Genomic DNA, 18,117 nt, shown 5'->3' on the forward strand with positions numbered 1-18,117 from the left:
GTCGAATCAGAAATGTCTCGGAAATATTAAATAAATATTCTACTATATTTCTAAAGCATACGAAAAGAAAATGATTAGAATACCTTATCCAATAAACCTTTCCAAGATCGTCTTCGACCATTGATCTTTTCTAAATAACGTCGAATATTACATGTTCGCTCGAAGGTACATAAATCGTGACACCGATTAATACAATTTTTTTCCTTATTTGTTTCTAATCGTTCATGCAAAAATACTGAATACGATCGTGCAAGATATCATTGAAAACCAAACACGATTAACGTTAGCAATAGAAACATGAGCGTGTGCCACTTCTGCTCGAGTGAGCGATCCCAAAGGAACTTCCGCTGCAATTTTAGGACTTCTTTCCGTGATTCTAACAACGAGCTTTTCCGTTTCCGCTATGCAAGCTCGCAATTGTAAAGACGAAGGTTTTTCAAGCACAGATTGTACGACAATAAAAATATCACCTTCGGGAGTCACCATACCGCGGACTGCACACTGCGCTACCTGTACTTGTCGTCTTAATGCAGTTAAAAGTGCATCCAATGTTACGAAGTCTTTATCTATTTCTTCGTCCATCACGTGATATATTTTATCCAACTGTAATAATCAAATATATTAATTATATTATCTATATAAGATTGGCGTAAGAGATTTATTAGGTATATATATATATATATAAAAATAATAAAATATCCACCTGTTTTCTCGAATAAAATAATCTGGCAGCTCCGCCACAGACAGGACAACAAGCACCAGGTGGCGTAACTCCGATACAATTAGGTTCCTTCAATGGTGGACATTGAACGATGTCGCCGCATCTAGGCTTAACTTGATCACTTATCAAGCCAACAGCGACACATGGACCGTAATAATCTACAACGGTTTTCTCTGCCCAAGCGGCACACTCATTGATATATATTTCACCGTCGACACCGCAAACAGGTCCACGAAGACTGCAACCTTTCAAACAAGGAGATCTATAGCCAAGACTAGCTCCCGCTCGTATCATAGCACAAAACGAGTGATGCTGATGGTTGTCTTTGTCGCAAACTGGACCGCTGTTATCGCCTTGAGGATCGCAATCTATCGGTACACACTCGTATTGTCGACAATATTTGTGAATCGTTGATAAACAGACTCTGCGCCTTCTTACACACTTATCCGTACCGTCGCAAGGATTTGGCGAGCAAGGATCTCGGCTAGAACATCTACCAAAGTCAACCTCGTTCGCGGTGAAACCAGCACACTTAGCTAGACACGCCGATGCAAAAGTGTAACCTGACTTTCCGCACACTGGTACGTAATGAGCCGGACAATCACATGGTAAAGAAGGTATCTTGATCTCCGTGCACGTTTTTCTCGAACAAGTGACCTCACCCTCGAAACAACGGCAAGGATTACACTCAAGATAAAAGTTCAATCTCGGTGGAATAAAACGATCTTGTACCCAACAGAAATCGAAATTGATGCAATTCAAAGTCCTACATTTTTCCAATCCGAGTAACGTGCACTGACATATCCTGAGACAACCGTGTTGATCGTATCTTGGAATTTGAACCCAGGAAGAAAGTGGTACGACTTGTTTCGACATTTCTCCCAAAGAACAGCCGGGCACGCAACGATAAATTTTTCGCTCGTTTACGGTCAAAATACATACTTGACCTTGAGGACAAGGATTATTCTTACAAGGTGTCGTGATATCGTCATCCGGATGAATCACAGAATTGTCGTCCCGTGGATTTTCAAGGAAAGGTTTTAAAGAGACACATGGAGCATCTGGTCTACCTGGTGAAAGCTTCGAACATAAAGTAGCAGCCGTATGAGATCCTACGATAGTAGACCAGTCCACACAACTGGCCATCAATTCCAAACAGTCCTCTCGACAGAGTCGCGTCTCGTGTGTTCTTATGTCGCAAGGTCGTAATTGCAAAAAACAAGCTGCCGCGCGTAAAGTTTCTGGTGGACAGGATGATGCTACTCGGACAGTAACGCCAAGTCCTCGAATGACACCACCTCGAGACCAATGATCTGCCTCCCACTTGGCAACATCGTCGGCTGCCGCTGTGCACGTCCTGTTAAGAGAACAGGTATCGTTTGAAGTATGTAAATAAAGCCAGCTTCGCGTACTAAGTTAAATTATATGATACGCTACCTGAACAGAGTGGTCGGTCTGTCGTTAAATCGTGCGCAATAAGAAAGACCAGAGCATCCCATTTCACAAGAATTATCAGCTTCGTCGAGGCATCTTCGCAGTTCGCTCTCCAAGTTTGAAGAGAGACATTCCGTGTCAAGTTGAGTCCAAGCTGTCTCCCAATCTGCTTGAAATGCCCTCCAACAAAGATTCTGACAACGTTGTCTATTTGCTCTGGAGCAACAGGAGAGTTTACCGGTGTCCAATGGTAAACGTACAGGTTTCGTTGGAGTCGACTTCAATACGCAACTCCACAACGGCGAATGTGGCAATATGGGGCTGCATTTTTCTGCAAGAGCATCCAAAATTTCCTGATCGGTCGTTGCTGTATGGAGAATTTCTCGACAAGTTTCTGAACAAGCCGCGTTCCTCGCTTCGTCGCAACAATGCAAATCTACGTAGTAAAAAAAGAAAGGAAATGGGGCAAAGCAAAATTCACGTTTGATAATTGAATGTTCATTTTTTACAAAGTAACAGAATTAAACAGGTCTTTCGAACGTATGTATGTGTTTACATATGTACGAATCTAACTTACATTGCTTCGGATCTTCGACGTGTCTCACTTCGGCTACGGTTTTAAGACACTTTGGTATTTGATGAAAGCAACCCTTGCTGCTATACAATTTCAAACTCGATTGTTTTCCAGGTCTATGAAATAAATCTTTGCAAACAGACCTGCACGTGTCATTGGAAACGGTACTGCAACAACGCTCTGCTTCTTCGCGTCTTTCCAAACAAGAAAAAAGTTCCGGTTCGTCGCTAGGTCTGCATGATTCGTTCAAATTACTTCGGGATCCTGACAGGGCACAAGTCGACTGACATATTGGATTTTGTGCCAAATGACAACATCTTCTACCCGACCAATTTTCATTTTTCTTTGCCTCTACGAATTTTAATTGACCGATAGAGTTACTTTCGAAACTCGATTATCAAGTTTAATACGATACTTACCCTTTAGAGTGGAGTTGACGCAGGACCAAAAGTCCGTCTAGAATAATTCGATTAAAAGTAAGATTTATGAATATTTTATTCGATATTTTCTTATGTGATTTATTACAACGGAAAATAAAAATTTCCTTACCAACTCGATGGAACAGAATTCCAAAAGACGTAGAGTCGCATTATTTCTTGCTTCAGCTTCTGCTCCCAAAGTTACAAGCGGGATCTGTAAATATATAAAATCAATTCTGAAATGAAATAATTCGTGAGATCGAACGTAGATCGAATTTAATAAACGTATATTCTATTTCACAACGAAAACTTGTTTTTATATATCGATAGTTGTGCAGTTAATTTTGCATTTTTTACGAGCAGCATATCCGTTGGAATTTTTCAAAATTTCAAAATGCAGAGTAGCACATTAGGTGGCATTAAGAATCAAGGACGTAAACGTTCTGCGCTCACCACAATTTCCTGTTAGTCGACACTGAATGCCAATAGACCTGGTGGATATCGACCGTTCGCCCGTTTGACACTCATTCCTGATTCAATCGGTGTCCTACGCGAGGACATACGGGTCAGTTTGTATTTTCATCACGCATGCAAGTTACGACCATCCATCAACGCGTGGTGGGTCCCGAGACTCGTTGAGTTAGACAGGTCAGAGGTTGTAGCAAGTGTAACTTTACGATGTACGCGACGATCATGTTTTTATTCACTACAGTTTTTAACCTTTTTTTTTTATGTCAAAAGCCAAATTGATTTTTTTGTTATTCTTTTTCTTCAAATCAAGAATTGATCGTATAACGTAAACGTGTAAAGAAGAAAACGTTTGACGTCTTCCTAACATCTTTCTATTCTATCTCACGCTATAATCTTGAAACTTAAGGACGAAGAACCGCAAAGGCGATGTAGATACGTATTTATGTCCCGGTATATTCTGGGAGGAATGTAAAGATGGACCGCGCCGCCATTTTGCAACGAGCGTCTTTTTCATTCGCGAATTTTTCACGCTACACTTGTCGAGTATACTTTACTCTAAAAATGAAAAATAATGTAGAAATACAAAAACATTAATCTCGTATATAAATTATATTTTAATATTCAGAACAGTAGATATATGTATTTATTTCTAAACTCGTATATCATTGTAAAACTCGGAAAATAATACTTTTGCTTTACATGATTTATTCTCGAATAATTCTTTCTATATTTTATATACATGTATATATATATATACATATATCCACATGTTGGTAGATATATGTTTAAATGTGCTTTCAGACAGTTCGAACGCGTAAAATTTAACGACCAGTTTTACAACGTAGCACAGGGAACGAAAATATTGTTCCAGACAAGAAAATAAAGAAAATATAACCACAACGTCTCGCCCCATTGCATAGCGCTAAAAAACTTGGAAGTATCTTGAGTGTGGTAAGACAAGGGAAGGAGTTTCGACCCTCTTCGTTTTTCTCTTTCCCAAACGTGTCGCGTAATTCGAGCTTCCGTCATGATTTCCGGTTATCTCGTTTTCAGATAAACGAAAGAGAAGTGCATGAGTAAACCGATCCGAAGACGTCCTATTCCAAAAGTCTCCGTTCTTACGTTGTTCTCCTGTTATCTTTATCGTGACTCACGTTTCAAACATGGTAAAAGTTTCCACCCTAGTTTCAATATACAATAAGTAACGAACGGGACATAACGTACTCTTAGTCCTATTATTATTTCCTTAATGCCAAACATTATCGTAAAAGCGAATTGAACGAACATCGTAATGATATTTTCGAGATGAAGATAATCGAAAGATATTAGAGAGAAACGATATTAGAGAATATGATGATAAGATAGATAGTAAGGGCTAAACGATCGGTAAGAGTAATAAGTGCGAACATTAACTTCTTTCTTTGTTAAAAACAATATTACCTAAGTTGTTGCAAACAATGCTAATATAAAATAGTCGATAAGATATCGCCAAATATTTGTCATAAAAAAAAAGCACAAAAAAAGAAAGAAAAATCGTGAGAAAAGACGAATGATGATAAAACCTCGTGTAAAATATATCGTTGATAACACATCCGTTATCCAAGTTCGTCTTGTCAATTCATAATATTTGCGTATGAATGAGTCTACGGGGAGCCCAGAAGGAAGGCACCACGTAAATCTCTCAGCGGGCACCCAATGTCTCCGATATTATCTTCGAGAGAAGGAACGCAGCAGCCACCTTTAAAAAAGCCTCAGCAGTATCGCGTGCACCCCACGTCGTTCGTTCGAGGATATCTCCTCTCGAAAGGGGCTTCCTCTACTTCTTTCTACTTACTTCTCCTTCACCTCCCCCGTAAATTTTATTCACAGTATCCTTAATATATCCGCGAACTCGGTTTATATCATGTCTTTTTATCGTCCTTGTCACAAGAGAGTTACCAATACTCTTTCGCGTTCACGTTGACGTGAACGATTATTTCCTCAAGAATATATTTTTCTTTTATCCTTGTTTTCTTTTCTTTTTTATTTTTTTCTTTTTTTCTTTTTTTTCCTATTTCTTTAAATTCCCACGAAAGTTGTAGCATAATTAATAGATCGTAGGTAGATCGTCCGTCCCTCGGCCAACCAACCGCATAATTTCCTATCTTACCGATCGCTAGCTGCTGCTACTACTACTACACTACTACACTACTACTACTACTACTATTACCACATTTCACCGTACGAAAGAGGACTTGAATTTCAATCGCTAGTTCTCGTTATTTCTATTTTTTCCACTCTTTTCTTTATTCATATCCCTTTCACTAAAATCTCTTGTTAAAACTGTTAATTGTTGAATAGCTAGAAATGTTTTATTTCGATAATTTATATTGTTTACGAATACGTTAATATAATTTTTATCGATTACGAATTTAATTAATTTGCCAATTTATTTCTCGTCTCGTAGTTGTCTCTCTTTAATATCTGTCACACGTGCAAACATACCTTCGAGCAAACACTTCGACAGGATCCGGCAGCCAGCGAACAGCAGGACATCTCTGTAAAAGAAAAAAGAAAAAAAAATAAAGGAAAAAAGAAAAAAAAGAATAAGATGCAATCAGACCTTTCCTTTCCTTCGATATTTCTCTCTCCGTCAATAGGGAATTCTCAAAGAGAGGACACATGGAAGGTAAAAAGTCCACTCGCCGAAGGCGTCGTCGCAATAAGGATCCTTTTTCCTATTTTCCCTCTGACACGAAGCAGACGCGTGTCCTGCGTTCTGTCAGAATAAGAGGGAAAAAAGAAAAAAGAAAGAGAGAAAGAGAGAAAGAGAGAGAGAGAGAGAGAGACAGAAAGAAGCCATCGTTGACCGTGATAGGCAAGAAGAGAAGGAACGTTTCGCGTGTCAAAAGGATCAGGGCCCACTTTCATTAAAAATAGAAAAACAAAGATGGAAGAGAGTTCGAGAAATATTTCAAAAGTTATCTCATACCTTTATGATTTCGATTATATCTTTAAAACAATTTTATTCGTAAACTTTCTCTTTTATTATTATACATTTTCAAATCTTTTTATTATTAATTATTTTATATCATTATTAATGTATTTATTATTAAAATTGTTATATATATATATATATATATTACATAAGTATAATTATACATACATACATACATCTATACGTATATACATATGTCCGTGTGTATTTATTTATTTATTTAAAATTATATATTACATGTGTGTATATATCATCATGTCATTCGAATCAGACAATGAGACAAAAATCAATATTTCTCACCCTCTTCTTTTACTTTCCTATATACTTTTCTTCTGAATCTTACATTATTTAATAACCAAGGGGAGCCGTTTCTCACGTGGTAACGATCGAAGACTCGAATTCGAAACTCCGTGACACGACCCGTCTCGAGAGTACGTCGGCCGCTTTATGCACGTCAATCGTCGTGAACGGGAGCTTCTTATGACGAAATTGTCCGATCTCTTTGAAAATTCGAAGCCACGTTCTTCATCTCTCTATCGATCGTATCATTTTCCATCGATCTTTTTTCTCTCTTTTTTTCCTTTCGTTCTTACTTTTCCTTTCTTTCTTTTTTTTCTTTCTTCATATCTTTTTTACATCTTCGACCCTTCCACTCACTTTCTATCTTTCTTTTATAGAAAATTATTCCCACGGTGTGTTGACTCGTAGAATAAAAAAAGAAACGATTATGTAAGTACGAGATCAATCAAGACGAATATATCGTAATTGCACAATCGTTTATCCGTATTCGTAATGACAAGTGTCAAAAAAAAAAGAAACACAGAAAATAGAAAAGAAGAAAGAAGAAAAGAAAAAAAGCAACAAAATACTATTAGATCGTGTAATACCCATGGCATTACATAACGTCACTTTCCATCTACTCGTCCTACCGATCGATCAAGAACGATATTGAAGAAGTTTAGAGAGCGCCGACGGTTATGATGCGGGTAGACATAGCGAGAGTTTTTAAAAAAAATTTATTTCTTAAAGGCAAACGAGGGAGAGTCAAACACGCAGTATATATCTACGTATATATATAATATGTATGTACATAAGATATATATATATATATATATGTGTGTGTGTGTATAAGCATTATAAGCGATGCACGCATCCACGGCGGGCGTAGCAAACAATACCCACGACGTGTTGCAATTGAGCCAATAGATACCAATTAGACGCAAATTATGAGAGAAGACTCAGCCATCTTCATTCGAAGAAGAAGGAGTAGAAAAGGAGACAGCTTTTTAACTTTGGACGACACACGTTCGACGCTTTCGTTTCGTTCGCTCGACGATAAATATTGCTCTCTTTTCGTCTCTCTCTCTCTCTCTCTCTCTCTCTCTCTCTCTCTCTCTCTTTTTCTCTTTCTATCTATCTATCTCTCTATCTCTCTCTCTTTTTCTCTCAAGAACCTGTTTTACAGATATATACTTATTTGCCTTTCTTATTACTGTTCTATTTTGAACGCGATATGCGACAATACTGTTCTTGGATATATTTACATAAACAAGGACGCAACAAAAATCGATTTCTTTTTTCTTCTATTCGTATTTAACGAAAACATATTGCCGTTAAATATCGCTTGATCCAAAAAATTGTATAATAATTGATAATTGTGAATGCTGTGTGCGCGCATGCGTTTTTATGTTTATGTGTATATATCGCGTGCGTGTAAAAATTCATCGATTTAAAAAATGAAAAAAATTACGAGGAAAGCTATTATTACGATATAAATAAATCATTCCGATTTAAACCCATTTGATCCGGACCATCCATTATGAACTAAGTCTCGACGGAGCGTCGCGCATCGTGAAATTCTTCGTTAGCGAAGAGTGGGCTACGCTAAACGCGACGTTTCGTGGCTCCGTTTGCGGACGACACAAAAATAGCCGACGTCGTTCGCGGCCATCCGGCCTTTTGCCCCCTCGATTTAAACTACTGTGAGGACTCCTTAATTTCGTCGCCGTACGGCATAACTCTGCCGTACACTTGTGACGGTACTCGATCGATTTTTTCTTTTTTTAAATATTATAATGTCCAACAAAAATGACGGTATTCGCACGAATGGCGTAGAATCAAAAATAAATAAATAAATAAATAAATAAATAAATAAGAAGAAGAAGAAAAAGAGATGATCGTCAATCGAAAGAAGTTCGTAAGGTAATTGATTGACACGCTATTTCTCTCGTTCGAGATTCCACGAACGAAAGCGTAGACGACAATTTTAAAATGCCATTAGCGTCCCTCGTCTATCGTGAAAGTCTTACCGTCGCTTTGAAACGTGCCATAGAAGTTTCATGCAACAAACGAGGACGGCAATGTTTCTATTAACAATCTATTGTTATCGGTTTAATCTTTTTGTTTTGATAAAAAAAAAATAAAGATAGAAAGAGAAAAAGAGAGAGAGAAGAAAAATACACATACCGAGTCGAAATTTGTTTTATAAGTATTTACGTATATCGTAAGACTATATGTACATATTCACATATATATATATACATAAACAATTAAGTACCACGTTAACATGGGACATGAACGTATACGCAGATGTTAGTTTTGCAACGCTTTCTTTCCGCTTACGCCGTCGAGAGATGTGCACGGTAATGTCGACGTCATCCAAATCGTAAAACTCATGCGATTCTCCCACGCCATAAGATAACCAGAGTCTCGTACCAGATGTAACGTATATAAGGAAATTCGTACAAGGAGGAAATCTCGCAACATCCCGATGTTTATTCCCTTGTTGATTGTTACTTCATAAAAAAATTTGAACGTACTTTTTATTTGCGTATATTCAAAAAACAAAAAAAAAACAAAAAAAAAGAAAAAAGAGAATAAATAAACGAAAAAAGAAAAAGATTATATATACTTACATGGTCGATCAAATTTCATGGTCGTCCCGCCCGTATTATACACGATAATATCGACCTGATATTCGATTACGCAGTTACATTTCGCGACTCGAACGGGACAAGAGGAGGATCATAAATGTCTATCGTCCGTAATTTCAACTCGACAGACTGAAAAAAATAAGACGGGTAGTATTTAATTATGCAGTGACTGCAATACGAAGAGATACTCGTCAAATGACGAAGAAGAACGGGTGGTCGCGACTATATTATGTATAATTAATACAGTCATCAAGCTTGAGAACGAATGTTGCCTATAGAATTGCTGGTAGATTTTATGGAAGGAAGAGTAGAGAGGCGAGAAGATGAGAACGAGAGAAAAAGAGTGATTCTACCAACGTGTTTTTATCTGACTCAAGCTGTCACGGGTTTTCACGTCTCTCTCTCTCTCTCTCTCTCTCTTTTTTTCTTTTACTTTCTCTTTATCTTTCTCTCTGTCTTCGTTTCAATGTACGTATCATAAGCACATAAATGGATGCATACATGCATACATATATACATACATATGTATGTACATATGTATATGCACTTGGAGACTCGGTTTCTTTCGATTGGCAGTTGTTCTTTTCTTTAAACTTCTCTTACTTCTCTTCCTACTTATTTCTTCAGTCTTTTTTTTTTGAAGGACTTTTCGCGCTTTTTTCAGTTCTTTTTTCATGCAAAAGGCACGGGACAACCGGTCCATCGGAATCGCATCTCCGGACTGCTTTCGTTGCATCCTCGTAAACCCTTCGTGTAGTTCGAAGTATCTTCCTAATTATGATTCTCACTCGGACTTTGCACGAGTGACCATGTCGTACTGATTCTCGAACCGATACACTTTTTTTATTTCATCCTTCTCTTTTTTTCTTTCTTTCTTTTTTGGATTTTATTCTACACGACACATCGACAGCGACGATCATAAATATCTTGTCAAAACAGAACAAAACAAAACAACATGATTTTTCGTTTCGATACGAACGAAATCGAGTCTATTAAATTTTTTAATTTTCTAATTTTCTCATCTGTCAATAGATGGATAACCCGTCATTCTTGAGAAAGCTCGAATTTGATAAACTGGAGAAGTTTTAACTAATCGAGTAATCGTCGTCTTTGCGATAAAGAATTTCTTCATTTCAGAAATTTATATAAAATGAAACGGTGAAAGAATAAGAAAAAGCAAAGAAATAGGAGAAGAAAAGAAACAGAAAAAAAAACAGATTAATAAGAAACGAACCATAAAATCATTCTCTCTCCTGAGCACGCGACCTTGCGATTAAAAGCACTTTCACGGCCATTTAATATACATATCCTATATAGATACATACATACAACGATAGTTTTCATCGGCTAACATCACACTTTTCATCCTCGCTAACATGATCTCATTACCGATTGTCGACTTTAAACGAATCGGAAAGAAGATTTCTACGTCCAGTTTAAGAAATACATATATGTACATAGTGTAACTATGTAATATCGAACTAATTAATCGATAGTAGAATAAACGAAGCGCTATGAAAGAACGTTCAAGCAATTTTGCAAAGTCATCGTCGATATATCGAGGATAATTAGAGTGTGTCGATCTACATCCGTGATTCCAAAACGCTACTCGTTGATCGTTATTACACAACTTGCTCTAATTTCATGTAGAAATATCACAAAACCGATAACGTTGTTCCAGATTAGCAAGTAAAAGCAAAGAACTAACGTTATTTTCACGAAGTTCGTTGGTTAAAAATACGGGAAACGTGCCGTTTTTTTGTTTTTTTGTGAGGTCTGTTTATTTTTCTTTCTTTTTTTTTCTTAAAACATTAAACATATTGATCGAAAGACCAATTAAACACAAGACCACTTTCAAGTATCACGATAACGAAGCGTGAAAATCACTATGATCGTTCCTGTTCAAGTAACGCCTGACAACCTATGATTACTCCTCCGCTGCTTGCACGATTACGCGCTCTTTTCCCTCAAACATTGGAGATAAAATAACGATTAAAGTGTCAACTTTGTAAAATGTTCAATGTAGTAACTTCCTCGAAAATTTATGAATCAACGGTTTATTTTCGTTGCGTCGATTTTTATGTATTTTTTCTTCAATGTGAGAAGATTAACGGTTTTTAATCTTCGGGGTAAGTTAGTTCGAAGTTGATTCTTTAACCACAAGGAATATAACGAAAGTAAACGCGTATAAAACGAATATGTATATACATATATATATAGAGTGTGTATATATATATATATGTTTATACATGTGCATACGATAATCATACTTCTTACATTTATAATATACAACTTTTTAAAACGCATATATGTTTAAAGCGTTTAAATGAATCTACTTTCTATTTACTTATAGGCTTTTAGTCTTGAGTTATTATACATAATAAATTATATAAATGTATCGATACGTACATATGTGTGTGTGTGTGTGTGTGTAATATATAAAAATACTAGGTAATAGACGAAAAGAAAATACATGATATACGTAAGATAGAATAATATTGCGATAACAGAAAAACAGTAAAGTATTTCCATAATTATTTCACGAAATCAATAAGATTAATTATTCGACGAAAGACCGATAGACCAAACAAGAGTTATATTGTCTCCGGAAACGAAGGAAGGAGAGAAAAATAATTCTTAATGGGCATTCGTATCTTTGGAATAAAAATAAAAAAATAAGAAAATAAAATAAAAAGAAAAAGAAAGAAATTAGTTCAAACGAGCGAGACTTGCATTCTTTCCGAGATGCAACGGAATAACCGTAAGTTTTCGCTTTTATCGTTCTGGGAACAGAAATATTTGTAATCAATAAAGAGAAGAGTTCTAAGAGGGGAGGAAGAGAAAGACAGACAGAAAGACAGAAAGAAAGAGAGAGAGAGAAAGGAATTGCTAAAGGAAGAGTGCGTGTGAGAGAAACGTGACGCGTTATCACCTTCCTCCTCTTCTTCTTTTCCTCCTCCTCCTCCTCCTCCTCTTCCTCCTCCTCCTCTTCCTCCTTCTTCTGCTTCGAAAGAAAGAAGGAAAGAAAGAAGGAAAGAAAGAAAAGAAGGAAGAAGGAAAGAGAAAGAGAGAAAGGGAGACTCCTTCTCGCGTGCGGTTATACTTATACGAGAATATATGCGGCTGCCAATGGTTCTGCTTATATTTCTCTTTCCTCTTGTTGCACGACTGTCCGCGAACGAACCTTATAGTCCGAGTAAAGGCAGAGGCGAAGGACCGTTAGCGACACCTCGTTCACACGCACGTGCACCATGTAAATTTCAGGAAAGATTTAAAGGCGAGGACTAAACGACAAAAAAAAATAGAGAGAAAAAATGGGAGAAGAGAGAGAGAGAGAGAGAGAGAGAGAGAGAGAGGATTTCATTGTTTACTCATTAATTCTTAAAATGAAACGAGTTAGATACGGTTAAGATATAACAAGGTACAGGGATAAAATTTGGAATTTTGATATTACAGGAAAATTAATTAATCGAATAAAAATTTATTGATTATATTTAGAATAGTTTTTAAAATGAATATATTACGTGGATACACGTGGAATATTCTCTGTATTGGAAACTGAGAATAAATTGAGAAAGCAATTCGTTCTTTTGAAATTTGAAAACATCATGCAAGAAACGAGAGGACATTATAATCGCTATGGAAATCTTCGTCGGGTTTGAATGCGTGAGAAAGAACGACGGCGTGTGATATGAAAGAAGAATGAAAGAGAGAACGCGAGAGGAGACACATGTGGCGGGAAGTCGTAGTTGATATCTTCTTGTCGCGATGACGAAGAAAAGGAAGAAGGAGAAAGATGAGTTCAGTGAATCTGTCGCAAAGAACTCGTATTTCTACATGATCGTGAAAATTTCTTCGAAGTTGATAAATCTTCGAAATTTTTCAAAATATTCTTATCGCTTTCCATCTCTCTCTTTCTCTCTCTCTCTCTCTCTCTCTCTCTCTCTCTCTCTCTTCTTTTATTACACCGTTGAGAAGAAAATAATTAAGTCTTTCCATCGTCGTTTTATTAAATTCGATAACGAATTCGATAAGTGAATTCTTAATATCGTTTTTTGCCTTATTAAAAACATCAGCAAGTATCATAACGAGAAATTTCTCGACAGTTAAATAAATTAAATAATACGGTAGCATCGATTAATTTTAATATCTTTCTCGGCAAAAGGAAAAGAAACGAAAAGCAAGAAAGAAAAGAAAAAGAAAATGGAAAAAAGAAGAACAAAAAAAAGGATGAAAATTACCTTGAGCACCATCGAAGAGGGGATTGGCAACGACGATGACAGGGAGAACGACCATAAGCGCTTTTATTGCGAGCATCGTTGAATACCGACAAGAGGAAATTATTTCGTGCTCCTAATCCACCTTTTCTTTCTCTTCTCTTCACCTCATTTCGCTTAAATGCGAGCGTGCGCGTAAACGGTGCGATCGAGAATGAGAAGAATATAACGAGAGGGAGAAGGGAGAGGGGATGGGGGTGACGAAAGAAGAGAAAATAAATAGAAGATTATAAGGGTAAAATAAAAAAAAAAAGGAAGAGTAAGGATAGAAGGAAAAAAAAAGGATCGAAATGAAAACTTTCACATGTTAAGACGGTATGAACGAAAGATAGAGAGAAAAGAAAGAGAGAGGGAGGGAAAGAGAGAGAGAGAGAGAGAGAGAGAGAGAGAGAGAGATTGACTGAGTGAAAGACAGATAGACAGAGAGACAAACGAATAAATGGACGGACGGATAAACGAGCAGACAGAGACAGAGAAAGAAAGAAAGAAAGAAAGAAAGAAAGATAGATAGATAGATAGATAGATAGAAAGAAAGAAAGAAAAAAAAAGGAGAAAAGAGAGGCTCGCGTTAAATCGATCTCGAACTGCACTCGAGCGCGGCCCGCGAGCGACTGAGCTTTTCCTGCCACTTGAGTCCACAAGAGAGGAGCACAAGCTTTTTACCGAACGGACCGAAGAGACCACAACTACTAACACGAGGGAAAGAAGCCGTGCGTAGGTGGAGAGGGAGAAGACGAGCGCGTGGCACGATGTCACGCAGTGCAACCGCTATTGTGTGACGTCTTTCGATATACCCAGACGATAGTCGACCCTTACTTTTCCTACTCCTCCATTTTCCTAACGTCTCTTTCCGTAGCATTCGGTTTCTTTTATTTTATATTATTTATTACACCGACCTCTCTCTTATTTATAGTTACGTCTCTTATGTTCGATTTGTTCCTTTAAACTTCATATTCGTAAAAAGAAGAAAGAGATCGTTCTCTTCGATCGATCACATTGAATCGTTGTTATACCGATCTAATAACACTAGCACTTCTTCTTTTTTTCTTATTTTTTTTTTTTTTTTTTAGTTTTTCTAATTTATTCGAAACGTCATTTGTGTTGAATCTATATCGTACATATATTTATAAATTGAATTAAGATTGAAGATCTTTTTTTTTGCCGTCGTATCAAATCATTAAAAATCCATATACTTAAACGATACCGGTAAAATATCCGAGGCTTTCTTTCAACTAAGTTAAACTTCGAAACTTCGACTCTATCTTTTTATCCTCTTATTTTCTTATTCTTGACTCTACGTCGACTCGATCGGAAAATTGTTCAATGATAAATAGTTCGATAAAACTTTCAACGAGCTTTAGAAAACTGTAGGAATAATATAGTAACACTATCCAAGTTTTACAATCTTTTAGAAAAGGCCTGCAACATCTTAACTTTTCAAAACGAAGATTACGATGTAACTTTGTAAATCCTACATTTCTCGCTCCAATTCTTTTTCGAATACTTGAACCCGTGACACGTTCCTGACAAAACGAAGAGAATACGGTAAAGATATAAAAGAAAAATTATAGTTCGTGACCGTATTTCCGTTGATAACGATTAGATACAAAACGACACACGAAAGACACCGAATTATTCATCATCGTAAAAGGAGTGCTCCTTAGTTTGCGTCGAGTCATTCGAATTGATCTAGCAACAGAAAATCTTAGAACAACGATCGATCGAGCCCATCGATTGATCGATTCTTCGAGCGTTCATAATTTATTAATTTATTCCTTCTATAAATCGCCCTCAATCTGCACGTGGGCAGTATCGACGGACAACCGGTCCTTCGATTTTCTCTTTCATTACTTTATCTCTCTCTCTCTCTTTTTTCTTTTTCTTTCTCTTTCTCTTTTTTACGTTTCTTTCGATAGAGACAACATCGTTACCGCTTTACCATAGTCAACGATCATTCTATGTTACTAATAATAAAAAATCCCAAGCGCATACATCTATGTAGGTAAATATGTACATATAATCGTCGAATATATTTCTTGAGAAACGTATCTCGTGGCGCAAAGATCCATTTACCATGGCTGTTGCTAAACGCACATCGTACCCTATCGTTCAGCGTAACATTCTTATTATCCTTTGACCACCTACGCGATCTCCGAGAATAATAATATCGACGGATACATTTCAGAGATACCTTCTTAACTTGCACGACAAGACGAGGTTAACAGAGTTTCGATATGTAAATTACTTCCTCCTTTTGTGTATCGAGTTTTATAAGTAATAATAAAAACAAAAATTAAAATAAACTGAAATACAATAAAATAAATAAAATACGATGACCTTTTAGCATCGAGCTTGTAAAATTTATACATTTACAAAAGCTATTTTATCTGTTTTTCTGATTTATGTGTTTGCATAATGTAAAAGAGATTAATCGTTTGGCTCGGACTCTTCATATCAGAAAACAAATATCATTAAGAAGATCGATTATCAACGACTCTATCTATGTTCCCACAAGAAGAGAACACGAGAGAGTCACTTAACGTAAAACTATCTCGTGAACACAAGGAATCGATGCACCACGATCGGCTTCTTGCTTCGAATACCGTCGACACGTCCGCTATGTTAATGATACGAACACGCATAAATATTCAAGCCCTTCTCTCGATCAGTAGAGAGTGAGCTTGGCACCGTCTCCTTATCCGGCGACATCTGATATCACCTGTATACCAGCTCCTATGGGTCATTAACAAACAATAACGACGTAAGAATAAATCTAAACGAAGAGATCATCGACGTATCGATCATTTTTCTTTTTTCTTTCTTTTTGTTATATTTTTTATTTTCTTCTTTCCTTAACTTTCCGCGTCTTTCTTTTGCTTTTTATCATTTGGAAAGTCGAATAAATTCGAGTAACGTATTATTTATTAAATTATGTATCAAATGTATTACAATATATTATCTGTAAAATATTGTATATAAAAAAAAGAGCATATCAAACTAAAGAAACATTTCAGTGTTAAACCAGTTCTCTCTTCGTCGTCGTCGTCGTCGTCGTCGTCGTCGTCGTCGTCGTCATCGTCGTCGCTGTCGTCGTTGATCGGTACTTTTCATACTTCTCCTACCGGTTTTTAATATCTAGCGTCAAGGTGTGATCACCCATAAAGATCATTATTTCCATAAGATGATATATCAAACGAGGTAATTTACAAAAAAACATAGATGACGTTATGGTTTGATTACGTCCAAAAACAAAACTAAAACGAGAAACTTTCATAGAGATTGACTTTTATACTCGATCATAAGTAATTCTTAAATATTCAATAACGTTAAAATAGTTATTAGCGAAAATAGCAGGAAGAAAAGTTTTGGGAATGTTGATTTTAAGATCCTCGGTACGTTTAATATCCAAAAAATTATTTTTTAATGTTATATCTATTCTATCTATCTGTTCGAGCATGATGAGTCATTTTGTAATTTAGCTTTAATAATAATTAGGTATAATTAAAAGAGAAAAAAAGAGAACGTTTTAGAAACGTACTGAAATATATAGCCAATTAGTTAGGCAGTACTTGCGTTACACGATTTAGATTTAGATAGATCACAAGTAATACCGATCTCACCACATGGAAGTTGCTGCATGTGGAGATCTGCAAACTAAGATAACATACTAATTAGTCGCGTTTAATGAACCTTCCTTCGACACGGTCAAAGTCGATAGAGGATGCATCAATCACGACATATCCATAAAAAAAAATATGGATATTCTTTATGAAACATCTCACGACAAAATTATCTCAACAATTGATATAATTTTTAAATATAATTTTTTACATCCTCGACGTGCATAATACAAAATTGCGTTTACTACGTAATATATTATATCAGTAGTCAAATTTATTAACACTAATTTATTACCAACATTTTTACTACATCGCATTATTCATAAATCAAAAGTCAGATATTTAAAGGTTAAATAAGGAATAGATTATTGGAAAAATATATTCAAGCATTTTAAACGACCTTAATTTCTAAGAAACAGATAATCAACTAATCTGCCATTTCTTTCTTAAATTAGTCTTATTTGATAAATCTATTTTAAAACCAAAACTCTTAAAAATAAAAAAATAAAGCATAAAAATTTCAACACGCATCGTGCATCATAATTACACTCTTATGAACCAACATTTATATAATATATTAGAAATAAGAAATTTTGAAAAAATAAACACTCATTTTTTTCAATATACTTAATCAATGTACAAGATAATATATAATATAAAATAGTTCTGAATTAATGACATATAATTCTAT

At 36.0% G+C, this 18,117-nt stretch overlaps 1 protein-coding gene across 1 annotated transcript; it reads right to left on the reverse strand.

The window, feature by feature from the left end:
- Window positions 1–206: 206 nt before the first annotated feature.
- LOC127066341 (reversion-inducing cysteine-rich protein with Kazal motifs) lies at window positions 207–14,695 on the reverse strand. Its single transcript, XM_050999933.1, has 8 exons — window positions 13,771–14,695; window positions 6,104–6,156; window positions 3,279–3,362; window positions 3,149–3,185; window positions 2,733–3,080; window positions 2,159–2,591; window positions 704–2,078; window positions 207–603 (listed from the first exon to the last, which is right to left on the reverse strand). The coding sequence occupies exons 1-8, from the start codon at window positions 13,844–13,846 to the stop codon at window positions 223–225; spliced, it is 2,787 nt and encodes a 928-aa protein (XP_050855890.1). The 5' UTR covers window positions 13,847–14,695; the 3' UTR covers window positions 207–222.
- Window positions 14,696–18,117: the final 3,422 nt, after the last annotated feature.

This window comes from Vespula vulgaris, chromosome 9 (assembly GCF_905475345.1).
Source record: "Vespula vulgaris chromosome 9, iyVesVulg1.1, whole genome shotgun sequence".
Classification (NCBI taxonomy): Eukaryota; Metazoa; Arthropoda; class Insecta; order Hymenoptera; family Vespidae; genus Vespula; species Vespula vulgaris.

Coding starts and splice junctions, on each gene's coding strand:
- LOC127066341 (XM_050999933.1), bottom strand. CDS start 13,846: ATGCTCGCAATAAAAGCGCTTATGGTCGTTCTCCCTGTCATCGTCGTT. Junction 2,079..2,158: donor AGACCGACCACTCTGTTCAG/GTAGCGTATCAT, acceptor TTCTCTTAACAG/GACGTGCACAGCGGCAGCCG. Junction 604..703: donor TATTTTATTCGAGAAAACAG/GTGGATATTTTA, acceptor TGATTATTACAG/TTGGATAAAATATATCACGT.